Source organism: Lepus europaeus, chromosome 2, assembly GCF_033115175.1.
Source record: "Lepus europaeus isolate LE1 chromosome 2, mLepTim1.pri, whole genome shotgun sequence".
NCBI classification, from domain to species: Eukaryota; Metazoa; Chordata; class Mammalia; order Lagomorpha; family Leporidae; genus Lepus; species Lepus europaeus.
In genome coordinates, this window is record NC_084828.1 from 124,706,468 (window position 1) to 124,728,883 (window position 22,416).

The 22,416-nt window shown below is 45.4% G+C and overlaps 1 protein-coding gene across 2 annotated transcripts in view; it reads right to left on the reverse strand.

Moving 5' to 3' along the window:
- KCNAB1 (potassium voltage-gated channel subfamily A regulatory beta subunit 1) overlaps window positions 1-22,416 on the reverse strand; it is a 409,535-nt gene that overhangs the window by 254,872 nt on the left and 132,247 nt on the right. Inside the window, exon 1 of one of the 2 annotated variants that reach the window (XM_062212632.1) lies at window positions 13,388-13,800. The exons of the other annotated variant lie outside the window; for it this stretch is intronic. Coding sequence (XP_062068616.1) covers window positions 13,388-13,608 — 221 coding nt within the window. The 5' untranslated portion in view covers window positions 13,609-13,800. Of the gene's footprint in view, window positions 1-13,387; window positions 13,801-22,416 lie in introns of those variants that run through there. 2 annotated transcript variants of the gene reach the window in all.

Below are 22,416 nucleotides of genomic sequence, written 5' to 3' on the forward strand. Positions count from 1 at the left end.
GGGAGAGAGAGAGAGAGAGAGGTCTTCCATCTGCTGGTTCACTCCCCAAATGCCTGCAACTGTTGAGACTGCAAAAGAAAGCCAGTAGCCAGGAACTCCATCCAGGTCGCCCATGTGGATGGCAGGGAGCCAAGTATTTTAACCATCATTTGCTGCTTCCCAGGCTGTGCATTAGCAGGAAGGTGGATCAGAAGCAGAGGTGGAACTTGAACCCAGGCACTCTGATGTAGAATGTGGCTGTCCTAAATGGCAGCTTAGAGTACCACACCTCATTCCCCACTCTCAAGGTTGACTTTCCTGATTTTTGGATTCTCAGCGAATTTTTCATCTAAATCATTTAGATTCATAACCTCTAACATTTCTCCCCAAATAGGATGCAATCTGGTACTTTTTGCTTACAAGCCAAGATAGGGTATATAGATTTGAACGACTTGGGATCAAGAGTCCAGTCGTCAAAGTCCAGTATTTTAGGCAGTGGTTGAAGGGATGGAAAGACCTGAGGAACACCAGCTGCCTCTATCGATCCATGGTCCAGGAGGCAGAACTTCACAGAAGGACACTGCATCAGATTTCAAACATCTGAAAATGTGTGTCAGAATATATAGAAATGGTATTAGCAGGACTAAAAGCTGCCTCGTGATTAAAATAAAGGCGCTGGCCAACCTAATGGCTTCAAGTGAACAACTGTTAATAGAAAGGATCAGAAAAAGCATTTCACATCCTGCAAGGATCACCTTCTCTCCTCCTCCACAACACTGCTATGACAACGTTCATGATGCAGGGGCAGTGCGAGTGTTACGGAAGGGTGAAACTCTGGTAAATGGCATGCCCAGAGCCTCACAGATGCCACACATCAAGATGAAAGATGCACCGCTGGGCTCCCAGGACCCCCAAGGCCAGGAAGGAATTAGAAACCCATATTATACTGCTTACAATCAAGAAATCTGGAGGCAGATATATTTCTTGAGCCATAGGCATTTTAATTACAGCTTGATCTTTATGGTTATACATTGATTTTTGTCCACAAGAAATCTAATTTGTACTCAGGTTTTGGAAGGAGGGGGGAGAGGGAGAGAGGGAAAGAGACCCTAGTAAGGTGCTAGTGAGAACTTGAAGGAAGCTGAGCAGGCTTGGGTAGCAGCTGCTGTTGCAATAATTGCCAGGTCAAGAAAAAACCATTAAAACATTATCACAGGGGCAGGCATTGAGGTGCAATAGGTTAAGTGGCTGTTTGGGTTGCCTGCATCCCATATAGCATAACTTTGCTGATTGTGTTATATAGGATAACAAAGATGGAGTCCTGACTCAGCTTCCTGCTAATGTACATCCTGGGAGGCAGCAGGTGTTAGCCAAAGTACTTGGGACCCCTGCCAGTCAAGTGGGAAACTCAGATGAAGTTCCTGGTTCTTGGTTTCAGCCTGGCCCATTCCTGGCTGTTGTGAGTATTTGGGGAATAAACCAGCTGATGGGAGATCTCTCTCTCTTTCTCCCTCTCCCTCTCTCTCTCTTTCTCTATTGCTCTGTCTTTCAAAAACTAAATGAATAAACCTTTTATAAAATCCTTTTATCACAGTGGAACTGCACTTGGTAAGTGAGTTTTTATTTCTGACTCGAAACCTAAGCTGTAGCCTTACACAGAGGCCACTCCCAGCACTCTGCACTCTCCATGTTCCCATTGCTTCTTTTCCTCTTTTGCATCACCTGAACAAGATTCTAAAGAAAGGGACAGCGATACAATGCATTATACTTCCCAGTGCTTTCAGCTATCTCCTTTCTTGCATAACCTATTTGCATGTGTGGCAGGTCATAATCCTTACAAACCTGGGAATGTATTAACCTCTAGGGTCAAAGGGATTTTGTGGATATAATTGAGTTAAAGATTTTGAGATGAGGAGATTATCCTGAATTAACCAGTTGGACCCAATGTTATCACAACAATTTTTTAAAAGATCTTATTTATTTAATTGAGAGGTAGAGTTACAGAGAGAAAGAAAGAGAGAGAGAGAGAGGGAGAGACAGAGAGAAAGGTCTTCCATTTGCTGATTCACTCCCCAAGTGGCTGCAATAGCAGAAGCTAGGCCCATCCAGGAGCCAGGAGCTTCTTCTGGGTTTCCCACCATGGGGGTACAGGGGCCCAAGCACTTGAGTCATCTTCCACTGCTTTCCCAGCCATAGCAGAGAGCTGGATGGGAAGAGGAGTAGCCAGGACATGAACTAGCGCGCCCACATGGGATGCTGGCGCTGCAAGCAGAGGCTTAGCCCACTACGCCACAATGCAGGCCCTCCAGGCAATTTTTATAAGAGACAAGCAGGAGAATCAAAGTGAGAAAAGAAGAGCTGTGAAGGTAGACCCAGTAGATGGAGTGGTGGGCTTTACAGGTGGAGGGAGGAACCAAGAACCAAGGGGTGCAGTGACTCAGAGAAGCAGGAGAAGGCCAGGAGATGGATTTCTCCCTTGAGCCTTGGAAGAACACAGCTCTCCTGCCATTTCAGACTTCCAGCCTCCAGAATTATGAAGCAATAAATCCGTATTGTTTTAAATCACTGATTTCGTGGTCATTTGTTACAGCAGCAATAGGAAACTCATGCATATGAAGCTTCTAGCTTCACTTCTTGAGGATACTGGTGTGTCCTCCTTTGAGTCATTTCTTAAATCGCTCCTGAAGCTGCAAGAAATAACTCACGGAATTTAGATTCCTCAGGCAAATCTCCACTTGTCTATTTGGCCAAAGAATTATCCCAAGCTTTCATGGACTAGATCTGAGTTTCCTGATTTCTAGAAGGTTTCTTCTGGAGAAACTAAATTTCAATGAAAGTGATACATTAAACTCCATTCTTGGAAATGAAATATAAGCCACTGTTGAGAGAGAAATTGTAAGTAACATCATGAAATTCCCAACTCTCAGCTTCCCTCTAGGTCTTTGTAATAATAGTTCGTTTATTTTCTCTTTATTAACGCTGAACATTGGAAGGTGTTGACACCCAGTTAAGAAGTGCACATCCCATATCAGAGGACCTGGACTTGAGTCTGGCTCTACCTCCTGACTCCAGCTTCCTCATAATGCAGACTCTAGAAGGCAGTGGTGACGGCTCAAGTGACTGGGTCCCTGACACTCACACAGGAGACTTGGATTGGGTTCCTGCCTCCCATTTTTGGCATGGCCTAGCCCCCGTCATTGCAGGCATTCGGCAAGTTAACTAGTGGATAGGAGCATTCTCATTCTCTCTCTCTCTCTCTCTCTCTCATAAACTTTTTTAAAAGGCCAAACAGATATGTTTTCCATCAGAATGAAAATCCTCTGGAATCAAACAGTTAGGATTTCTTCTAAGTATTTCCAGTTCTTTAAGTAATGCTAAAAGACCACGATAGAGAAGTATTTTGTGCAGATAGATAAAGAACATGGAGTAGTGATGACTCAAAAACTCTACTTGCATCAAATACCTCAGAGGATTTCTTTGCTAATCTCGAGTTGAGAGAGAAGTAGCATTCGTTAAAGCCATGTCAGCGGGCACTTGATTTTTATTATGAGCTCACTGCTGTGATCTCAGGCCAAAGACACTAAAAAACAAAAATCTATTAATATAAAAATCTAGCTTAAATTGGAAACTAATTTTGAATAAACGGGAATGAGGGTGCTTGTTATCATGTAACGCTCAGGATAAAGCCTGCTTTCCTTTTGTAAGAGTTCAGCTAACGTAGTTGGGCCTTCTGGTCAACACACACTTACTGTGCGAGTACTGTGTTTGGGATTTCTGCAGTTGAGCCCCTTCATGGGCACTCTCCTGGAAGCTGTGAATTGCTAATACAGAAAACGTGCCTTGTTAATGAAACTGGCCGCATACAGTTGCCTTTACATTTAAACCTGCCCACTTCTCTGTAAGAATGTACTAAAAGGGGCCAGTAGGTTAGATTTCCACCTATGATGCCGGCAGCCCATATGGGCACCGATTCAAGACCCAGCTGCTTTACTTCTGACCCAGCTCCCTGCCAGTGTGCCTGGGAAAGCAGGGGAAGACAGCACAAGTCCTGCTGCTGCAACCACGTGGGAGACCCAGATGAGGCCCCTGGCTCCTGGTTTCAGCTTGGCCCAGCCTTGGCCCTTGAGGCCATTTTGGGGGGTGAATCAGCAGATGGAAGATTCTCTCTCTCTCTCTCTCTCTTTTTCTTCTTTCTCTGTAACTCCATCTTTCAAATAAATAAAATAAATCTTTAAAAAAGTAATACACCAAAAAGCAAATTTGCCGTAATACAAATGTTAGTTTTCCTTCCTGGTTACTCAACCACCTCTGAAGCCCATATATCAGATTTGATCTCTTCATATTTCCTTAACCAAGAGAACTCAACTGTTACCATTTTAGCCTTTTACAGATGATGATCGCATGAGAGCTGCTTTGTGTCAACTCAGACAGCCCCCATCATTCCTAATAAAAAGGTTAGAATATTTTTGAAAATGTTTTACAGCATTTTTTTCAAATACTGACCAAAATCACCACTTAGAACAGAGCATATCCCAAAGTGAAGTGCCTGGTTTGAGTTCCGGCTTCTTCACTTCTCATCCAGCTTCCTGCCAATGTGCATTCTGGGAAACAGCAGGCAATGACTCAAGCACTCGGGTCCCGGCCACCCATGTAGGAGACCCAGATTGATTTCAGGCTCCTGGTTTCAGTTTGGCCCAGCCTTCTCTGTTGTAGGCATTTGGGGAGTGAACCAGTGGAAGATAACCCTCTATCCTCCTTTCTATCTGTCTGTGTCTTTCAAATGTAATGAGAGTGAATAAGAAATCAAAAAAAAAAAAAAAAAGGTTTAGAGAATGTTTCTCTTACCAGTGTTGCCATGCTGCACTGAAAAGTCTAGACTTTTACTGTAAATTATATCCAGAACTGGCTAACTTAATGAAGACATAATTGTACTAAGTTGATCTTCAGTATATGAAGGTAATTGAAAATGAAACTCGATAAAGGGCGGGATGGGAGAGGGAGAGGGAGAGGGGAAGGCCACAGGAGGGAGGGAGGTCAGGGGGTGGGGGGGTGGAAGCCACAACAATACAAAAGTTGCACTTTGTAAATTCACATTTATGAAATAAAAAATTTAAAAAAAAAGAAGACATAATTGTAAGGAAAGCTTAAATGAGAGCCATAATCACGGTTGGGAATCAGAAAATGAAATCTAGGGGGACAGAGCTGAGACCATTCTGGAAATGAGGAGGCTGAGTCTTGGTAATGGCTGTCACGTATCAGAAGCCGTATGAAACAGGAAATACAGCTAGCTCCTTTTCAGCTCAACGGAGGGCAGGCAAGAAGCTTCCAGTTCTACAGAAGCTGAGTGGGTTGCAAGAAGGAATTTTGTAATGCTGAGATTTTTTTTTTTTTTTGACTCTTGAATGCTTCAGCAGAACCATCAGGCCCGCTGAGCAGGTGCTAGGACCAGAATAGAAAGGAATTCCCTACCTCAGGTGACAGTGAGGTTGAAATCCCCAGCATACCTTCCCATGCCTCCCTCCGCCTCAATGGCTTATTGCTTCCAGGCTGACTTGACTGTTAGGCTCCAGACAAGAATTCTAACAATTCTCACTTTGTTGCTGCCTCTGAGGACCTCAGAGCGTAATGAATGATTCCGATTCTTAGAAGGAAGAGCCAAGGTTTGTCATGACTGAAAGGAGATTACAGTGTTTCTTCCGAGGCCTGTACCAGTAACTGCTGCATGGTGCAAACTGGGAAAGCAGGGCAGATTTCTCATGAGGGCTGGACCAGATGGCCTGTGCTGGTGCTCTCAGAGTCCTCTCGAGCTGTCGATTCCAAGGGAGGGAAAAATCACTGCTGGGTTTCTGTTTTGGTTTCCTATCTGGGTAACTGAAAATAAACCTGCAATAAGGGTTTTTAAATGCAGTTCAATTCTGACTTTAGGAGCAAGCTTTCAAAGTAATCTCTAAAGGCATGGAAGAGGGTGAAGCTTGTGCAACTTGAAATGCCCAAATGAGCATTTTCTAGCATTTCCTAGATGTTGACATGTAGCACCGTCCGATCATCTGTGCCCATGGCTTTGTAGGTGCCTTTCGGAGACACTAGTGCTTTTAGATACTGTGACATTAAGCACAGTATCATCTGGAACTTAATTTATGTCTAGACTGAGAACATGTACCAGCAGAGAGCTGCCATGGGAGCACTTTGGGGTCCTTATGGCCCTGCAGGAGACAGAGAAAGCTGGGCTGGCACTCTCAGCACACAGCAGGGTTTTGCTTCTTCTCGAGATAAAATCTTGAGCTGCAAACTGTGCATATGTGGAGAAGGGACCTGCCCTTTCTAAAAGCGTTTCATGCACTGTGCTTTCTTCCTGTGTTGAAAAATGGGGCATAACAGAGAAGCTGCAATGTAGGAACTGAAGGAACATAAGGAACCATGCCCTTGGAGTCCTGAGACATGGGCTTGGCCCTGCCTTCAGCTTCCCGGGTAACTCTGATCAAGGAACTGGCCATTCTCCATCTTTTCTAGTGGTCACATAGTGTTAACAATGTTCAGTATTGAAAAGGACATTTAAGAGAGTTTCGCCTTAAATTCTTTAGCCTCAATCACTCTATTTCCTGATGAAAAGACTGGAAAACTGGTGACGAAAGCGTTTGTTCCGCATACAGCATGATTAACTAGCAGCCTTGAATCCGTTGCTATTCTAATGCCTCTATATATGAGCTTTGACATTCTTAAAGGGTAAGTATGAATCAATGTGAATTCCATTCTTCTCACAAGGCATGTTTCTCTCTGAAAGAGAGATTTGAAGACTACTCAAAGAAAAAGTCTTACATTTTGGTCAGATTCAACTAGACTCAAATCTCATACTGTTTAGGAACTGAGGACAAGACTAGGAATTTGATGCATCGAACTTGAGAAATCCAAGTACAATTTAGGAATCTGGTCTTCCTTTAGGAGGCATTGCAGTATTTTCTCCTCTCAGAACATTTCTCGTGACCGTAGACTGAAATGCTTCCAGAATTTTTTTTTCGAAAAAGGATTTCTCTAAACTGAATGCACTTCCAGGGAGGGTCAATGAGTGAGTTTGTGATCAAGTACTCTGTGTGTGACAACCAAACCGAAGATTACAGCCAGAACACAAACTGCTTCCTTCACATCCACGTGTGCACATACATGTGCGTGCACACAAACACACGGACCCGCGGCTCCACACCCCCTCCACGCTCCCAGAACTGGAACCACGGAGCTGGAACAACACTTGCCTAACAACTTCCAGGAGGCTCCCTCCCCTCCTACCCTTTTCTCACCATCCGTGGATGCCAGACTCCTGACTGCTGCCTTGCAGAGGTGGAATACACTCCATGGGGTTGAATCAGCACCTAATTTTTAGGAAGGCTCCTCCACCTCCCTGTTCTCACCATTTTGCTCCGAGGCAGAGAGAAAAGCCCACACCCATGGGTGTCAGTGGAAATGACAACGGTATTCCTTACCCACTCCATCCTCCACATCCTGGCATTTTAAATAACCGAACTGCTCTCTTCCCTGGACTAAAATCAAATGTTTCTATCTGGAGCCCAGCCACAGGGCTGGCTCTTCTCCTCTTCCTCCTCTTCAGCCCACCTATTTCCTCCCACGTTTCCCCATACGGAGACTCGCATGCACGCACACACATACACACGCACGCACACACACGCACACACTCGGTGCCTTTTACGTAAGCAGCGACAAGATTGATCTTTCACTTGAATTGCTTTGATTCAAAATCTGCCCACCATTCGTGGGAGGCAAAGAGTGGTGCATGTGATGTGTGCTCTAATAAAGAGACTGGGAAAGGAATGGCATGGGAAAAGCATCTGGTATCTGGTCCGAGTCTTTTCTAGAAGAGAACAGAGAATGCTATAGAATTCAACAAAAATGATCTAATCTCAAACTTACAACGCTAAGATTCTTGGGTGGAACATCTCCCAGATTAATCCTTTCTGAACACAACTTTGTGAGCAGACATCCTGATCAAACATCCTAATGGCCCCTTCATTGCTGATGTTCACCTTATGTCCAAATAGCTTCCAGGGACTTCCACAGTGCGGATCCATCCCTTTTATGGTTACAAGATTGTCTCTTACCACTTCCCTGGGCAACTCTCTGAGTGGGGAGAAAAGGGCCAATCTCAAAAGGTTGCACACATTGCGATTCTATTTAGATAATATCCTTGAAAGAATAAAATGATTGACATGGCTTAAAGACTGGTGATGAGTGGTGGTGACCAGGATCAGGAATTGGAGGAGAGGCAATATACGTGGCTCTAAAGGGATAGCAGGAAGGAGCCTTCTGATGATGGGCAATTCAGAGTCCTCATTTGCAGTGGTTATGCAAATCTATACATGGGATAAAACTGAATATACATAAAAACACATGTGGCAGCAGGCACTTGGCCAGGTGGTTAAGATGTCAGTTAAGATTCCTGTATCTGGGCCAGCGCTGTGGCATAGCGGGTAAAGCCACCACCTGCAATGCCCACATCTCATATGGGCACCGGTTTGAGTCCCACCTGCTCCACTTCCAATCCAGCTCTCTGCTATGCCCTGGGACAGCAAAAGATGGCCCAAGTTCTTGGGCCCCTGCACCTGCGTGGGAGACCCAGAAGAATCTCCTTGCTCCTGGCTTCAGATTGGCTCATCCCGGACCATTGCAGCCATTTTGGGAGTGAACCAGCAGAATGAGCACCTCTCTCTCTCTCTCTCTCTTTCTCTGCCTCTCTGCAACTCTGATTTTCAAGTAAATAAATAAATATTTAAAAAAAAGATTCCTGTATGCCCCATAGGAGTGCCTGGGTTTGATACCAGTTCTGTCTCCTGACTCCAGTTTCCTGCTAATGCAGACCCTGGGAGGCAGTGGCTCAAGTAATTTGCTTCCTGCCACTCACATGGAAGACCTTGATAGAGTTTCAGGCTCCTGGATTCCACCCACAGCAAGCATTTGGGGGAGTTAACCAGTAGACAAGATTTTTCTCTCTCTGGTCTTCATGCTTCTCCAACAAATAAATAAAAAATTAAACACACACACACAGTAAATGCATGTATTAATGGTGAAATCTAAATAAACTCTGTAGATTGTCCCAATGCCAACGTCCTACTTTTGATATCATGTTATAGCTATGCAAATTGTTACCTCTGAGAAATATGAAATTTAAGGGTACATCAAAATTCTCTATACATTTTTTAAAGCAAATTCTTGTGACTCTATAATATTTAAAAAATAAAATAGCAAAATGTGATTACTGTTAAAACTTGGGGAGGGAAAAAGTGAATTTTAGTGATATTTAAAGGTTATTGCTCATACAATATTTATTTTGTAAATAATTCTCTTAAAATTTTCAAAGTATGTCTTTTGCAATATATAGCACAAGGTGATATTGACATGGATATATGTTCAAATAAAATTTTCCCCAATGAAATTAGGTCCATCAATATTCAAATAGATCTGGAACTAAGCTGTCAATTTCAAAATGAAGGAAGATAATTTACAAATTAAAATGGCTAACTCACAAATTCTGAGTGACACACCGAGGCCAGGCCAAACACCAGCACCTGGATCATTCTAAATAGTTATCTCTGGGTGAGCATTTGGCACACAGTGAAGATGCTGCCTGGGATGTCCACACTCCATACTAGACTGCCAGGGTTCGAGTCCCAGCTCCACCACCTCCAATTCCAGTTCCTGATAATGAGCACCCTGGGAGGCAGCAGGCAAGGGTTCAAAAACTTGGGTCCAAGCCACACGCATGGGAAACCTAGACTGAGTTCCAAATTCTTGGCTTCAGCCTTGCCCAAACTGGGCTGTTACTGGTATTTGAGGCATAAACTAGCAAATGAAAGATCTTTGTCTCTGTCTCTCTGCCTTTCAATTAAGTAAACATAATAAAATAAAAATTTTAAAATGTATAGAAATTAAAAATAAAATAGTTATTCTAAAATGGAACAAAACCAGCCAACCAAGCAAGCACAAACAAGCACACAAACCTAGTTTACCAGGTGTTCTGAGTAACTTGTTGATCTTAGGGTGGCAGGTTTGCCTCTGTACCAAGATCAGTCATCTGCCAATCTGTTATATATGGATGCAGAGGTATACATCAAATGAACACAGTGTGATGAACTCAGGGATTAAAATACATGTAGCACTAAAACACAGGAACTCTCACGCATTAACAAAGCACATCCGAAAGAACTCGAGGAATCGGCACAGTTCTCTGTAATTTACATACAGGATAGTTCCCAGGATAAATGTTAGGTAGGATCTTCTTCTCTTGGGTTGAGAGTAGCATTTGAGTGGTAGAATATTCTGGTTGATTTTTTGATCTTCAGCCTTGAAATGATAACCAATTTTACACAAGGTTCTTGCAGAATGATTATCTAAATGTAACAGTGGCTTTGAGCATTTTATTCTGCAAAATTCAGATGCTTTTTATGAGAATATATTAATTCTTTATAAAAGTTTCATGAGTTCTTTATTAGTAGATGGTAATCACGGGCTAAGGAAAAAGTTGGGCTTTAAGTACCATAAGGCATTGAACAAGAACACAGTCAGCTTACTTATCAGGGTTATAAGAATGTCCTCAGCTGCCAGGTAGCACCTCACAGCATGGATGGACCTGGAGAAGTGCCCAGGATAGCAAAGTGCGTGGCAGACATGGACATAGTTACGCGTGCCCAAGACGCAGTTATTAATCCTGGAGCTGAAACAGTTGTTAACCTCAAAATGGCTAAGCTAAGTTGATCCAGGTATGACTGTCTCTACTCCAAACACAGCCTTCAAAAAGAACACCCCCACAATAGAGGATTTTATTATATGCTTGTTGATTTGCTTATTTATGGTCTACTTCCAACCTGAATGTAAGTGCCAACCTTTGGCTTATACACCTTGGCTTACCCAGCTAAAGTTGGCTTCCTGGTATAGCTAATGATTGTCTCTTCACTCTGCAAGACCACTGCTTGACAATTTTTGAATTTCAAATTCTGATGAAAGGACATGCACAAAAGGACAATATTTTAACCCTCTACAGGGTTCAGGGATTTCCCCCTCAAAGCTCTGCCCATGGAACTTATTGTCTGGAATGACAACATTACTGTGACCCCAACGAGGAGGCAGTAACCTTCCACTCTAGCTCCCTCGGAAGACATTCTCCAGATTCCTTTCCTGGGCCAATCACCTCTCCCATTCTGTGGCATTATCTTCTGTTCCCTGGTGCTTGCTATTGTTAACAAATTGTCCGTACATGCACACAATGCTTTAGTGACAACAATGCAAAAACATAAATAGTTCAGCCAATCAAAGATTTCTATTATTTTTACATAGCATATCAAAAAGTATATAGTCTGCCTCCCCTCTCCCAGTACTAAAGAAACTAGACTTTACATTTGACCTAATAACATAATCTCTTTCATGAAGGTCGCTCTGAGTAGAATTTGAAAACAAGGGTTAGGACACAGTCACACACACACACACACACAGAGACCACCTTACTGTCATAGATTAAGTCATTCAGAATAACAGAGGGGGTGGACATGAGGCATCATGTTTAGTTGCCTTAAACAATGAATAACTTAGAGTATACTGAAGCCCCCAGCCAGCTAACTTTTTGGCAGAGAAGAGCTGTCCTTGGGTGCCAGTAATGACATGCGTCCGGGTGAACTTTGCTTATATTCTGAGCTTTTGGGAGATTGAGTTGAGCTGCATTCTGGGAAAAACCTTAAAGGCAAGCATCTGGCTTCTGAACATCCTCCCAAGACTGAAATTCTTCCAATACAGTCATCCATAAGTAAGCATGAAACCTTGCCACAAGAAATGAGCTGTGTTACTTTTTAATTCTTCTGCTTTACCAAAAGAAAGTTCACAATGCTGCAAAACTGCTGGAGGCCACAAGTGCACTGGCCTGTGATCTACCTTCGCTCTGCAGCGTCCTGCTCCTGGGGCCCTGCCCGGGGAGGCCGCAGTGAGGTCTCAGCAGCTGAACTGAGCGCAGAGCTACGCTGTGTCCACCAGGCAGGGCTGGGTGTGTGCCACAGCAGCAGCGGTAGGGAAGGCCAATGAACTTGACACTGCAGTCTCACTGAGAGGACTGCCATTGTGGGGCCTCCGTCACCATCACTGGGATATCAGGAAAAGCAGAGGAGACACTTCAATGAGTCAGTCAGAGTCATCTCTTATTGGTACTGCAGTTGGGACAAACAGCTTTAGCTGCGGTTTATTTTGCTTTTTCCCACCCAAGGGTTTTTTGCTTCATGGCTCAAAAAAATATATCAGGACCACAGTGCTTTTTGTATCTACAATGAGAACCTTCCCTGGAACTCTACAAAGAAACTTTTCCCAAGGGCAACTTCTGTAGCAATAAGTTTAAATGCTTAGTTCACAACCGTACTTGGAAAGCATGGTCTTCGCGGTGCACCTTATTTTGAATACATTGAGTTCATCCTATCCTAGGACGCAGTTGCTAACAAAGATGTGAGATAGTTAAATGCAAATAATTAACAAACTCACATCTCCAAACTGGATAACCAAAGCCCTTAGAAGACATGTCGGAAGCATCTCTCCTCCACATTCACAATCGTTTCCAGAACCTAGAAGCAGCAGTTTTCAGGAAACGAAGCCAGGAAGGCTAGGTACAAAGCAAATGCAATGAGGCTGCAGGAGTCGCATAACAGGAAAATGAAATTTTCTACTTATCAAATTTAAGTCATTCCCTGTTAAAGAGATCATCCGCTATTCCGGGGAAGATGTCTAACTATGCAAACCAATGTAGGGAAAGAGGGAGCTTAGAAACGCATGGTGAAACCAGGACTGCAACAATTGGCCCTTTCTTCTTATTTCCCAAGATCTACGTTGTATTTCAAGCAGAGATGTAGATTTAAATACGGTAGTGCTTGATGTAATTTGCCATTATAGGCGTTTCTTCCTTGAACAAAACTTCCTTAAAAGCTGTGCATAGCATTTGCTATCTTGGTCTTTCAGAAGATAAGAGTGCAGGACTAGCTGGGAAACTATTTTTGATGGCAGACTCACAGGAACTACAGGCTGCCATAAAATAGGACACATTTGCTATTGAAAAACTACCCTGGTCTAAATATCAGTTTCTAGCTATTGTGTGGGTTTTTTTTTTTTTCCCCCTTTCATTTCCCGGGAGCCTGAAATCTATACAGATCCTAAGGTGTTCATAACACCTTAGAATACACAAAATGGGCCATATATATAAATCATACGCGCGTACTCACGGCTTTTCTGACCTCCTAAAGAACTATCTTAGAAACACCTGAGTATTCTAAATAAAGCAACCCACCGAGCAGCAAGTCACTTTTCAAAAGCAATGGCCTGTCTGCACCGCACCTGTACAGACACGGACACCCGGGCGGAGGGAATCGCACATGCATACCTATATTTCATGCCAGTCTGCTTGGCGGTGGACTCTTTGAGAGAAATGTGATGCTGAGGGGTGAACGTCCCCAGGCTGCGCGCGATGATAGCGACCGTGCGGAATTTGGCCCGCGCTGCGTTCACCACATTGGGGGCGTTGGAGCTCTGCTTGCTCAGAAGTCGGTCCTCACCATTCCGACTCTTCAAATTGTGCTCTGTGCAGGCTATGGAGACTTGCATTGCTTCCCCGGGCAGCGCACGGGCCCTCTCCGAACCCCAGAACAGAGGCGGTCACGAGAGCTTGAGCAGTCGGGGGCTTCTGCTCGGCTCGCAGCCCCTCCTCGCTAGCGCTTCCCCGGGGTTGCCGTCGGACGAGCCCCGGCGGCTGACTTCAGAGGTGGGGGGCCGGGGGTGGCTGCGGTGCAGGACAGAGTCCCTGGCTCCCGGAGAAGTAAACAGGCGACGGCGAAGTTGTCCCGGCAGCTGGAGCGCGGATCTGGCTGCGAGCTCTCGCCGGGCAGGAGCCTCGGCCAAGTGCACCGCCGAATCCGAGCGGTCGGAGGCTGCTGCAGGAGCCTAGCGCTGAGCCTTCATGGTGAGCGCACGCGGCCCTGCCCGGAGCAGTCCGCGGGGCCTGACTGCGGGCGCGCCGCTGGGCGCCGGCTCGCGGCAGCGCAGGCACCCGCAAGGCGCGCCGCCCGCACCCTCTGCACCGCAGGCAGCGCCCCTAGCAGCCGCTAACTGCCAGCCGGGCCCCGGCTAGCGGCGCTCTGGTCCCCTCGGGCTGCAGGCTCCTTCCCTCCCCCGCGCCGGGAGGATGTGGAGGTTCCTCAGGACCCCTCCCCACTCATTCTTGGGCGGAAGCCCGCCTCGCCCAGCCCGCAGCCGCGCCGACAAGCACGAGGTCCCTTTAAGGAGCGCCTTGCTCTGTGTGCTACGGGGAAGCAAGGACCAAGTCCATCAGACTGGGCTGTCACGGAGTCAGGAGGGCTGCTCCAGAAAGAAGGGCTCAGCTGCCACTCACCCCGAGCCCTGCCGCAGCACAACAGTTGGAAGTGGGGGAAGGCAGAGTGGGGGTGCTTCTGCCGCGCAGCACGCCAGTGAATTAACACGTGAATCCGCTGGGACTGGCTCGCTGAGACACGCAGCTTGCAAGCCCTGCCACGAGCCCTCCGGGCTTCCTTTTTTGCCCTCTGCATGTCAGTTCTCCGGCACCTAAGTTTGGAGTTTGCTGAAAAGCCACAGTGCAGACTTTCTGGAGTCAAGTCTGCTAACTTCCTGCAACATCCTGGGCTGTCAAGGACGGGCTGGGACGAGGGTGGCGGTAGCAATTCAGCACCACCCAGGAGGTGAATGACAGGTCCCCATCACCACGCAAGGGAACTTGCACAACTCCCCAGCTGGACATCTGCGACCAGCCGCTTAGGACAAGCACTGTTCCAGGGACCGGGGTGGGCCGCAAGGGGCCCCTGTGGATTCTGACCCCACAGGAGGCAGGAACCCCATCTGGCTCAATAACAGGTGCAGAGCGACTGCTCAATAGATGTGGTTGAATCAAGCTGCTAATTTACCTGCCGCTGTGATATGCATGGACGCTAAAGCGCTCTGGTAGATTTAGTGACACTAAAAACAGGACTTCTGGGAAATCGACTTCCTAAATGTGGCTCCCAACAGACTCTGCTGGGAAGCAAAAGGAAACAGCCTTTCAATCCGCAATATCGCTGCACACTATTTCTGTACCACGCGGCAGCGCTCGGTCTGGAGGGGGAGCGAAGTACTGTCCCCTCCACAGGTAACAGGTGACCTGGCTGGGAGGGGCAGAATGCGCGCTCCTCAAGGGGCTAATGACCAGCATTGGAGGGCCCCTTGTGAGCTGTGCAGACAGCAAGTTCACTGGAGGGACGCAGGGAGGGACTGTGGAGCCTGGAGAAGTTCCACATTTTGATTCCTTCCCCACACTTCTGCCGAGTCCCTGGAACAAAGGTGGCTCAGGCAGCCCCTGTAGAGGGAACAGCATTTGATTAGTGGTAGAGGAGGGAGGCAGTCAGCCCAGGGCTTGGGCAGCTTAGGGGACATCACAGGCTTTGGCTAGCTCCATGTGACTACAAGAGGAAAAAAGTCGGTCTCACCACTTCTTCCCAGCGGACTGAGGTTGTAGGATGACGTTTGCAATTTCTACAAATTGAATTCCATTCCAGGCATGAATCTTACCATTTTGTAGCCAGCAGGTAAGATTGAAACCACATTACAGACTCATATCCATCACCCTCCACATCCTTCCCATTCTTTAAAGAGTAAACACAGTGGTTAATGTTCATTGATTCTGAAGTAGTTTCAGAGGGAGTGAGGGCAAACAGACCGAGAACTCCTGCTTTGTGTCCACGGCTCATGAATGAGGACCTGAGGCCCGTCTTGATTGCCTGGAATAGACAGCAGTGGACAGAAAGGAAGCAGGTCGCTGGAACCCTGGTTTTTTTACACTAAGCCGGCTCATCAGAGATGATCAATGTGAATCGGGAAAGGAATCAAATGAGAAGAGGAAGAAGTGGGAGGAATGAGAAGGCTCAGCTCACATAAAGCAGTCTAGGGGACGAGACAGTGCAAGAGGGGTCAGCAGCCTGGTGCCTTCAGCCTAGGCACCTGCTCAGAGGGACGCGATGAGGGGGTGCTAGGGGCTGTGGTGGCAGCAGGACCAGTCCTACAGGGAGGATGGAGAGCTTTGAAGGACAGGGAGCTCTGGATGCAGTTAGCCAAAGGGACTTGCAGCTTCGCCAAGAACCAGCAGCGCAATGCCTGAGAGCAAAACCAAAACCAGAGCAGGGAATGCGCTGTCAGCAGAAAGCCCTCCAGGCGCAGCCCTTCTGAGTCACCTTGTTCTCCCCTCCAGGACCACGCAGAGGACCTGTGCAGGGCAAACCCTTGCTTTCTAGGTAATTCTGAGAGAGGGAGATGAGGAAACAAAGGAACGGAAGAGGGAAGGGGGAGCCGGGAGGTGGATGCGAAGTTGCCATATTCTTGGGTAAACTTGATTCCCTTAAAAAAGCAAGACAGAAAATCCTGTGCATTCTGGTTTAAGCACAGCCGCTCACTTCAAAGGAGGGAATAATTGTCCCACATTCATGTCTGTGCCTCTTGTGTATGGATGTGTGTCCCAGCCTTTAGTCCATGCCTCAAAGAGAATCAAAGAACTGAGGCCAGAGGACGCTCACGGCGCAAGCCTCTTTCTTGCTGCCCACGGTGTGCCTTTTCAGATCTGATGCCACGCAGGCACTCTGACAGGCGGCCAGCAGCTCGGTGGCTTCCCCCAGCCGTCTTCACCCTGCCCAGCAGTAATGGAGCAGTCGGCCTCAGGAGCCCGGAAATTAGATAACAGTTGGCAGAGAGAATGCTCATTCCTAATAAGTTTGTGCAAACAGGCCACATGCTAATTAAGCTGGAGAAATTAGAGTTGGAATATGCATCCTTTAATTGTCACAATAGGATTTGGAAGAGTTCTCATTGCCATCATTTCAGGTTTAAATAAGACCCACATAAATATATGTATATTAGTATCACTATCAATACAGATACCTATGGGTGGGAATTGTGTTCCCCAAAATTTCATGTTTTGACGCCCTACCCCCACCCTGGTATTTCAAAATGCTACTGTATTTGGAGATAAGGTCATTAAAGACGTAACTGAGCTGGGGCCAGCGCTGGCATAGTGGGTAAAACTGCCACCTACAGTGTCAGGGTCCCATATGGGTGCCAGTTCAAATCCTGGCTGCTTTACTCATGATCCAGCTCTCTGCTATGGCCTGGGAAAGCAGTAGAAGGTGGCCCAAGTTCTTGGGCCCCTGCACCCATGTGGGAGACTCAGAACAAGCGCCTGGCTTCGGATTAGCCTGGCTCTGTCTGTTGTGGCCATTTGGGGTGTGAACCAGAGGACATACACCATAAGCTTTCCTTTCAAATAAATAAATAAATCTTTAAAAAAAAGATAACTGAGATAAAATGAGGCCTTAAGGGTGAGTCCTCATTCAACATGGTTCGTGTCCTTTTAAGAGGAGTTTAAGGGGCTGGCATTGTAGCAGAGAGGGTTAAGTTGCTGCTTACAATACAGGCATCCCATATCAGACCGCCAGCTGGAGCTCTGGCTGCTCTGCCTCCCATCCAACACACTGCTAATGCACCTGGGAAAGCAGCAGAAGACGGCCCAAGTGCTTGGGCCCTCACCACCCACATGGGAGATCCAGATGGAGTTCCAGACTCCCAGCTTCCGCTTGGCCCAACCGTGGCTGTTGCGGCTCTTTGGGGATTGAACCAGAGGATGGACTTTTTTTTTTTCCCTCTGTCTCTCCTTTTCTCTGTAACTCTGCCTATCAAATAAATTAAATTAACTTAAAAGTAAAATTTTAAAAAGAAGAGATTAGGACACAACCATGTGAAGACACAGCAAGCAGATGGTCAGCAATAGTCCCAGGAGAGAGGCCTCAGAGGAAACCAACTCGGCCAACACCTTGGTCTTGGACTTCAGCTCCAGAACAGGTAGAAAGGAACTGTCTGTGGTTTAAGCCTCAGTCTGGCAGCCCTGCCCTAGCAAACTAAAGCAAATACAGGTATGGTTTGTTTTCATTTTAATTTTTATGCTATTGGCCACAAGAAACTATTGGAGTTCACTACAGAAGCTGCTTCTGAAGGTCATTATCAGACCATAAAGGTATTATTATCATTCTGTGTACATCCAAAGCCAATATCACACATGTTCCCACACAACTCATGTATTCCTTTCCACAAAGTCAAAAAGCTTCTATCCGTGACCCTTGATAGCAAGAAGTAGTGGTTTTCAAACCTTTTTAGTCCCTCCCCTCGCCTCCCATGATCTCCTTATTCTGCCAGTTTGCCCGTGTGGCAGTCTTGCCTCACGCTGGGAGTCAGCATCCTCAGGGGTGTCATGGGGCCGTGAGGAGAGTCTGCACTGCCCACTCAGCACTGTCACTTCTTTTTTTTTTTTTTTTTTATTTTATTTTATTTATTTATTTTTTTTTTTGACAGGCAGAGTGGACAGTGAAAGAGAGACAGAGAGAAAGGTCTTCCTTTTTGCCGTTGGTTCACCCTCCAATGGCCGCCGCGGTAGCGCGCTGCGGCCGGCGCACCACGCTGTTCCGATGGCAGGAGCCAGGTGCTTATCCTGGTCTCCCATGGGGTGCAGGGCCCAAACACTTGGGCCATCCTCCACTGCACTCCCTGGCCACAGCAGAGAGCTGGCCTGGAAGAGGGGCAACCGGACAGGATCGGTGCCCCGACCGGGACAAGAACCCGGTGTGCCGGCGCCGCAAGGCGGAGGATTAGCCTGTTGAGCCACGGCGCCGGCCGAGCACTGTCACTTCTCAGGTGACCTCAGGGCCATCTCTACACTCTTTCTGCCTTTTCTCTCTCGGCTGAAATATGAGGAGGATACGTATTGGTCTCTAAGATCCTCTCCTGCTGGGTCTCAGCTGGTCCCCATTCATTGTCATTTGCTGTCATTAGTGTAGTCACACTGGTGGCAGTGACAGGGCAGGCTAGGGACAGGTCACAGGTGACATAACTCCCGCCCCAGTTTTTTTTTCTTACCTATGCTTCTCTTAGGGTCCTCATGATTACTCGAGTCGATTAGAGCTGGTTGTGACTCCCAGCTCCACTCTGCCCCTTTCCTCCCTGTGCATTGAGCAGGATGCATGACCACCTTGCACCTCGGAATCCTCACAGAGCTACGGCAAGAGCGTGGCTCTCCAGGGGCGGTGCTGCCCTTACGGATTCCATTCTACAGGTGAGGAAACATGAGTTGCAAAGTTAAAGAATTTGCCCAAGAGGAATAAGAGAGGGAGGAGATGCACAATTTGGGACATGCTCAATTGGACTTGCCCCAAATGGTGGAGTTAGAAACGTGCCAGGGGATTCCAATACAATCCCATCAAGGTGGCATGTACCAGTGCCATCTCACTAGTCCAAGTGATCAATTTCAGTTCACAATTGATCACACTGATAGGTCTAAGAGTCAAAGGGATCACACAAACAAGACTAGTTTCTGCTAACATTAACTGATAGAATCAAAAAGGGAGAGAAGGATCCAGCATGGGAAGCGGGATACACAGCAGACTCATAGAATGGCAGATGCCCTAAACAGCACTCTGGCTTCAGAATCAGCCCTTAAGGCATTCAGATCTGGCTGAAGAGCCCATGAGAGTATTTTAGGCATGGAAAGCCAAGACACTCTGGCAAAAAAAAAAAAAAAAAAAAAAAAAGAGAAAAAAGAAAAAAAAAAGAAGACCTAAATGAAAGATCTGTGAGTTCCCAGTGGAAAGAACGGGGCCATCAAAGAAGGAGGTACCTTTCTCTGAAGGGAGGAGAGAACTTCCACTTTGACTATGACCCTGTCGGAATAAGATCAAAGTCGGCAAACCCTAAAGGCTTCCATAGCCTTGGCAACTCATGACTAGAGCCTAGGGAGATTACTGACACCATAAACAAGAGTGCCAAATTGTTAAGTCAACAATAGGAGTCACTGTGTACTTACTTACTTCTCATGTGGGATCTGTCCTTAATGTGTTGTCCAATGTGAAGTAATGCTATAACTAGTACTGAAACAGTATTTTACACTTTGTGTTTCTGTGTGGGTGCAAACTGTTGAAATCTTTACTTAATATATACTAAATCGATCTTCTGTATATAAAGATAATTGAAAATGAATCTTGATGTGAATGGAATGGGAGAGGGAGCGGGAGATGGGAGAGGTGTGAGTGGGAGGGAAATTATTTGGGAGGAGCCATTGTAATCCATAAACTGTACTTTGGAAATTTATATTTACTAAATAAAAAAAAAAGAATTTATATTAAAATAAATAAATAAATTTAAAAAAAAAATTTGCCCGAGAGGTCTGAGAGCAGATGTAAATCAAGGCGGAGCTAAGACTAAGATCAAGGCAGCCTGCCTCCAGGCACTTGGTTCTTTACTCCTCACTGCAAAAACTTCTCCACGTGAAGGGCTTTAAATAGTACTATTTTATGAATATAACTTAAAAAAAAAGCCTATTCCTATAAATTCAATTTTATTTTCAGGACAATTAAGTCATCAGCTTTAAAGTGTGTCTTTCACGAACCTTTTCAGATACATCATGATACTTTATTCCTATTGCTCAAAATTTTTTTTTTCTGAATTATCTGGCAAATTTCTGATTGATTCAGTTTCTTTCCAGTAAAGTCAGGTGCAAATGGTTTTTAGTGAGACTGATTAGAATTTACAGTCTCTATCCTATTGGAAACCACAGCCAGCAGGGGCCAGGAGACATTCAATTATGCAGACAGGCAAAACCAGATTTATCCAAAACAGAAAAGAATCTACCAATATTGGAAGAATTTTCAACATGCAAGTGTACAGATGGCAAGCCATTTCCTGGGCCTATCATTTGTGATTAAAAGAGAAATTTTTAGAGGGAGAATTTGCTATTTATCTGGAATTCTTAAAACCTGGGTTTAGAGAGCAATTTATTATATTCTGACAAATTGAACCAGCCATGAAAATTAGCATAAGCCCACATTTACATGGGCACAGCTTTTGGAACAACAAAGAAAACTGAGAGGCCAAACTGGAAATACTCAAGGCTGCGCTGAACAGAAGAAACTTCCAGATGTCTGCCCGCCTGCCTCTCTGAAAGAACAGTGCAAGCCCTCCAGGAAACGCTGGGCTCAGACTTGATGCAGATTCTCACACTACCAGCTACTTGGCCAGAACCAGAAAGTAGTTGGTCAAAGGCTAGATAAGCATTCCAGTAGCATTTAAGCTATCCACAGTCATTGATAATTATTTCATGAATTTGAAAATTCTGACATATCAAATGCATCGACAGACCTCTAATATTTAGCTGTCATTTTGTATGTTCAAGGCAAGGTGCCATAGTTCTATAGGAAGCAGATGTGTAAAAATAGGAAATTCACAATTCAAATGATTTTGTTCAGAGCTCTTCACAGTAGATAATTTCCCATAAGCTTATCTGAAACCTGGACACAGAGCTGAGAGAAAATAGGGACACGTGGTCTCTTTATAAGTATCTCTAGCTCTTCCTGAATTATTAGCCACTGATACCATTTTTGCCATTGCCATATATTGAAAAAGATGGTCAGAAATATTTCCCATGATTTGGGTTAAAGATTGTCCTAAAATGCTTAATTCACAAAGCCTTTGTTTTCAAATATAGTTGGAATTGCTATATTTCTTCCAATCTGAGTGAGATACCATCACCAGAAGACATACCAATATTTCAAGTACCACCAAAATACACAATGTGACCAATTAATTATGACACAATGCTTTCCTATCACTTAAACTCTTTATTTTCAACGAACTAAAACTTTTTAGACTTAGATTCCCCATCTCCCAAACTTCTCTCTTGTATGCACATAAAGAGAAAAGATGAAGAGAATAAACTGATGCATTTCCAAAATGTGTTCACATTCAGAGTTTGAAGCTTCAGGATGTTTTGCTTAGCACTGTCAATTTTCACCCCACACCATTCCATGCAATCACGCTTATTGCTGATGATGCAGCATTTTCGGTAAATCATGGTCAACTTTTGTCTCGGGAGCTTTTTCCAAGCTGCTGCTATCAACTCTGGAAGTTCTGATGCACATTTACAAGTATTGACAACCATATCACGAACACATCCTGGCCAGCAGCAATTAGAAATCCTTTCACAATTTCAGCAAAAAAAAAAGTGCTTTGAAAACTTGATGAACTATGATGATTTTTTAGTGTCTAATAAACTACCACTTTGTGGCAGTTTGCATCTCAAATATGGTAACCAGGATGAAGGAGGGGAGGAAAGCAGAAGGGCGTTTTTAGCCTGTGTTCTATTCCAGGCACTGTGTTGAAAGCTTCCACATCCATTCTCTCATTCCAGAGGAAAGAGAGACAGGGGTGGAGGGGAGGGATCTGCTTGTGCTAAGCATCTAAATGGATTGGACTCAAAATTAAGTATTCCATAGGTGGAGCGACATAAGCATTCAAATTCAACCCTTGCAAAAATGAACT